General features: G+C 40.3%; 1 protein-coding gene across 1 annotated transcript in view; it reads left to right on the forward strand.

Annotated features, from left to right (window-relative positions):
* KIAA1328 (KIAA1328 ortholog) overlaps nucleotides 1–5,686 on the forward strand; it is a 347,137-nt gene extending 341,451 nt beyond the window's left edge. The window contains exon 11 of the mRNA XM_056138132.1: nucleotides 5,394–5,686. Coding sequence (XP_055994107.1) covers nucleotides 5,394–5,604 — 211 coding nt within the window. The 3' untranslated portion in view covers nucleotides 5,605–5,686. The remainder of the gene's footprint in view (nucleotides 1–5,393) is intronic.
* Nucleotides 5,687–6,000: the final 314 nt, after the last annotated feature.

Genomic DNA, 6,000 nt, shown 5'->3' on the forward strand with positions numbered 1-6,000 from the left:
TGGACGATTCTCAAAAAATTAGAAATTGAGCTCCCATTTGACCCAGCAATACCACTCCTGGGAATATATCCCAGAGAGGCAAAAATGTATAGTCGAAGTGACATCTGCACTTGTTTGTTCATTGCAGCCCTCTTTACAATAGCCAGAAACTGGAAGAAACCTGAATGCCCAAGAACAGATGACTGGTTAAAGAAACTTTGGTACATCTACACAATGGAGTACTATGTAGCTGTTAGAAAAGATGAAGTCATGAAATTTACATACAAGTGGTACAATATGGAAAGTATCATGCTAAGCGAAATGAGTCAGAAAGAGAGGGATAGACATAGAAAGATTGCATTCATCTGGGGGATGTAAAGTAACAAAGTATGAGATTAATACCCAAGAATAGCTGAGATCAGCACCAGGAGGATTACTCCATAACTTAGAGGCCAGCCGGGTATCCTAGAGGAAAGGGCTATTCAGATAGAGAAGGGAGCACCAAATAAAGGATGTTTGGAGGATCCTCCCAGGAGGGGAGATGCATGTCGAAGGTAGACTATGGACTGAACATGTTTGCCACTCAATGCCTCTTTTGCAGACCACAACACCCAAAAGGAGAGAGAGAACACAGGGGATTGCCCTGCCACAGAGACGGGGGGATGGGGGGATGGGGGTGGGAGGGATATTATCCATGGTGGTGGAAAATGGGCACTGGTGGAGGGATGGGTATCTGATCATTGTATAATTGAAACCAAAGCACAAAAAATTGTAAATCTACAACTTTAAAAAAAATAAAATAAAATAAAGGGAAAAAAAAAATATATATATATATATATGGCTTTACAAAATAAAAAAAAAAAAAAAAAAAAAAAAAAAAAAACGTGCAGTGGAGAGATGGTACACTAGAAAGATATATGTGCTACTGAGAGATAGTACGCCCTTCGTGCAACAGAGCTGGGTTCAATTCACAACACCCTGGAGTATTCCAGGACTGAACCTTGAGCACAGAGCCAGGAGAAAGCCCTAACCACCACTGGGTGTGGCCCAGAGCCAAAAATAAATAACTGCTTTTGGAAGAAAGTGCAAAAACAGATCCATTCATTAATATTTTGGTAAATGATTTTGTCTTCACTATTAATTCTCATTATAGTTTGTTCTATTAACCATCTTATTGAATAAAATTAACTATGAGGTGCCACTGAAATCTGAGGTCCTGCCTACCACAGACCTTCTGTTCTTCTACCTAGTGCAATACAGTATTAAGCATACCTGAGATAATGATCTAATCTTGCTGGAACTTGAAGGCAGAGCCAGTGACATAACTTGAAAAACCTGTGCAAAATAAAAATGTGAAGAAAATGTTCAAAATGTAGGATGAAAAAAGTACATGAAAGGCACTGAAGTACACAAAAGCATTTTTGTCTAACAAGATACTTGTAAAACATAACCAGGAATAGTGACAGTGAGTAATAAGCCTAGAGAAAGAAAAAATTGTATGTCATAATTGTATATAATAAATAATACTTTCTAAAGTTATCAAGCTAGTAAGTGATATCTTGATATTTCTGCTTCACTTTTCTCCAAGTTCATTTATTAAATCATCAAAATGTATACTTCTAGCAACTTTAAGTGATATAATTAAAAGGAAATCAGTCACTCTTGGCAAATGAAAGACCGTGCATAATTTTGGGTAATTTTTAATTTTGAGAAAAATTTGCTGATGCAAGTGACACTGGAGCTGTTAGGAATTTTTCCTAGGTTTTGACAACATTGTGATAGAGTTTTTAATAAATTTGTATTGCGATGGCATTGGTTTATAAGTGGCAGGTGCACAGCACTATGATTTAACGTTGTCTGCGCTGCATGCATCATCACCGCCACCAGAAGCCTAGTTTCCAACAATCTGTGCCTTTTTAAGCAGATTAGCAGACGGCGGCTGTTTTCATTTTAATTCTTAATTTATGTTTGAAAACAGGGTGTACCTCTGAGTTCATACTTTTCATTATATTTTTGCTATCTTGAGTTTTAAAAACTGAAACAACTAGTTTCATCACCACACAGTTGACTCTTGCTACTCATTTTACCCACTAACCCTGTTCCTCTCTGGTAACCACCAATCTCCCTCTGGTTCTGCTTGGTTTGATTTTGTGTGTTCACTTTGTTTCTTCATAGTCCACACTGGCTTGTCTTTCCCCATCTAACACGCTCCAGGTTCATCCATGTTGTCACAGAGGGCAAAATGTTATCCTTTTTAACAACCAAGTAATAATCCATTCTTTATTTGCCACGTCCTCTTTATTCATTTTATCCTCAGTAGTCACTTAGGTTGTTTTCCACATTATTCTCTTAGAAATAATGCTTGGATGGACATGGTGTATATTAAAATTTGTGTTTCTGTATTCTTCAAATAAGTAGCTGTCATGAAATAGCTGGATTATGTTACTTCTGTTCTTAATTTTTTCAGGAACTTCATGCTATTTTTCATAGTGGTGCACCCAATTATATTCCCACCTAAGCTACAGATTTTCTCTTCTCTAAGCAGTCACCAACACTTTGTTCCTCCTTGACTTTGGGGGAGTGAGATTTGGGCCATCCTAGCTATACTCAGGACTTACTTCTGGCTCTGTGCTCAGGGGTCATTCCTAGCAGTACTCAAGAAATCATAGCCCATCTCTTGGGCTACAAGTAAGGTAATTATTTGCCTTAGCCCTTGTACTACCTCTCTAATACCCATAACTTTATTTTAAATATGAATTTATACAACATCACATTAATGTTTCTCTGGCATGTCCTGTAAACTTACAGCAGTCCTACAAGAAGCACTTCATGATTGCATATGATTCCAGATGCCTGGTTTTGATTTTTATTGCTATATCTTCAGTAGCAAAATATTAATTTTTAAACTTTAAAGGAACTTTAAGCTTTATTTAAGAAACTGTATCCTTCATTAACTGGTTCATTTGAAGGTACTTATAAAAATATTATCAGCCATCAATTGCAATAATCCTTACACTTTATTTTTATTTCTTTTACTGTAGATATTTGCTTTGCAATATTGCAGTTTTAAAATCCAAGGTTTAAAAACTCTGAAAAATTCTAATATCTCTTTAATTAATGCCTTATTGCAGTATCCGTGTGTCTGCTTTTATTTTGTAATAATTTACTAACATTTATTGCCTCACATTAGTGGTTCATATTCTGGTGCTCGGGCAAAAGAAGTATTACTTTGAGTCTGAGGATGGGCTCTGGGAAGATAATGAAGTCAGCCTCCCAGCACCCTCCTCACAGCTTTTTACAGTACTACTGCCACCTTCACCATCACTAATATGAACCTAGGTCCCTGGTCCGCCAACTTGCCCTCCCCTTCTAAGTCCCAAAAGCACCCCAGACTGCTTCTGGCATAAATACATACAACAGGAAAGCCAAATGGTTTGCATCCATACATACTGCCCTGCATGGCTCCCTCTGGTCTTGCTCATTCTCCAGTGTCTCACTAAACTTTATATACAAAACCCAAGGTCTAAGGTAAGACCATTATGAATTTTGAGATGCTAACAATTGGACATTAAACCAGATGCAGGGCCCTGTGCCTGTACACAAGCCGCATATGCTGCTGAAGGCTTCAGGATGGAAGTGTGGAAATAAGTTGATCCTTTATGAATGGATCTGGAGGCAGATACTTGTCCGCCTTTGGCATTCCATCCTGGAAACCCATCAAATGGGCCATGGAACTGAGGTAGTTGTAGACCTTAATTAGTTTCTCTGAAAGCTGTTCCAAGCTTACTGTTTTTGATGAAAATGCTAGACACCAAGGCAGTCTCTCTTTGGAGAGAATCTCTTTATAGATTCAGATGAGGATTTCTCCCAGATTCTAGAGAAAGTGGGAGTATGAGAGCAGGAAGGAACTAGCATTAATTGAATATTTATTATGTTAATTTATGCCTACTGATTCCTTTAATTTAACAAGAGTTCTGTTAGATCCTTATGTATGGGAAACTGAACTGAGATATTGAATAATTTTCAATCGCTGCAGCAATAGCACAGCAGGTAGGGCGTTTGCCTTGCACATGGCCAACCCGGGTTTGAGTCCTCTGTCCCTCTTGGAGAGCCTGGCAAGCTACTGCAAGTATCCCGCCCGCACAGCAGAGCCTGGCAAGTTCCCCGTAGCATATTTAATATGCCAAAAACAGTAACAGCATGTCTCACAATGGAGACCTTACTGGTGCCCACTCAAGCAAATTCAATGAACAACAGGAGGAAAGTGCTACAGTGTATGTATGTATGAGAAACTGAACCGAGATATTGAATAATTTTCCCAATATTATACAGCTTGCAAATGCTCGAGTAGAGATTCAAACCTAATGTTTCTAGCTGCACACATCAAAAGACCATTTTAGTATCCTGGATAATAGTGCTGGCAACAGACTACCTGAGTTCAAATCCTGACTCTCCCATGTAATTATTTTGTGTCAGATGGTGTTCGTTTCCTCATGTTTATGATAGAATGGAATGAGGAGCGGGAGAGACGGTGTGAGGGTTCAGGCACTTGTGTGGCACACTGCTAATGCCAGTTCAATTCCCAGCACTGCATATGGTCTCCCTGAGCACCACACAGGAGTAAGCCCTGACCACTGCTGGGTGTGGGGGGAAAAAAGAGATGATAGAATGAGAGTAGTAGAGCACCAGCCTTGGTGGGTTGTTGGAGCAATGGTTTTTCAGTTCTCTTATATCCACAGAGCAGCTCATTTAAAGGGTTAGATATTTATAAATCATCAGAGCAGGGGGCCAGAGAGATAGTATAGCAGGTAGAGCTCTTGGCCTTGCACACAGTCAACCTGGGTTTGATCCCCAGCACTCCATATGTTCCCCCTAACCCTGCCAGAAGTAATCCCTGAGCTCAGAGTCAGGAGTAAGCCTTGAGCACTTCCGGATGTGGCCCCCAAACAAACAACAAAATGTAACAATGCCTGACAGTAAGCCTGAAGTCAGTGTGGCTGCTACTCAGTTCAACCTTTGCTATTATTATTACTGTGTCCCTTCCAAAGGTCAAAAGAGAGATGAGCCAAACAATAGTGTAGCAGTAAGACACACTTGCCCTGCACATGGTAAACAAGGGTTGGATCCTAGTCACTTTTTATGGTTTCCTGAGTTCAGCAGGGGTGATCCCTGAGTGCAGAGCCAAGAGTAAGCCCTGAGCACTGCTAGAGGTGGCCCCCAAAAATAATCGTTAAAAAAATAAAAAGATTCACAGCAAGTGTCTCAGTCTCTGCTGTTTCCCTCTGGTGTTTCCCTAAAAGTTCCTTTGACACCTGTTATGATCCATGATCTGACCCCTGCCCGGGCAACCCTCTTCCCGGGCTCCTTGCAGCCTGCCGTTCCTAATCAATCCGTCTATGCTGTGTGTGTTACAGGTATGAGACGTCTCTGTTGGATTTGGTCCAGTCTCTGAGCCCAACATCTGCTACCAAACTCCAGCCGCATCCCTCCAGAGAAGCCGGGGCCTGGCATCGCAGCACCTGCCAACTCAGTCCTGTGAAATCATCCTGGAGCAAGAGGGGGACCATCAGGACCTCTGAAGACCTGGAGGAGAATCAAATTCTGAAAGACATTTTTTTTATTTGACACTGAAGCGTATGCTGCAAAACTTCCATCAGAAATCTGTTTTGTTTCTTTTTAATATACTGATCTAGTATTTTAAATTATTCCATTAAAAAAAGAATTCTCTCTCCTTTCATAGGGACCTAGCTCACTAACATCCTATTATATATTGAATATAAAATCATTCTACCACCCAGGGTGTGTTTGAGCAGACCAATCAGTGAATTCCATTTTAAAGGTAGTGGGTACAGAGCCAGTATCTTTTGTAGCCAAGCAGAGTTTAGAAAACAGATGCAGCAGACAGAAGACACACTTTTCCCCCTGCAAAGCAGTGATCAGGGAGTCTCCACCCTCATTTCAAGAGTGTTTCCTTCTCACTCTTTGGTTGGGAAAAGTTGATTCTCTCTTATACCCAAGAAA

This window comes from Sorex fumeus, unplaced genomic scaffold, assembly GCF_029834395.1.
Source record: "Sorex fumeus unplaced genomic scaffold, SorFum_2.1 ptg000128l, whole genome shotgun sequence".
Classification (NCBI taxonomy): domain Eukaryota; kingdom Metazoa; phylum Chordata; class Mammalia; order Eulipotyphla; family Soricidae; genus Sorex; species Sorex fumeus.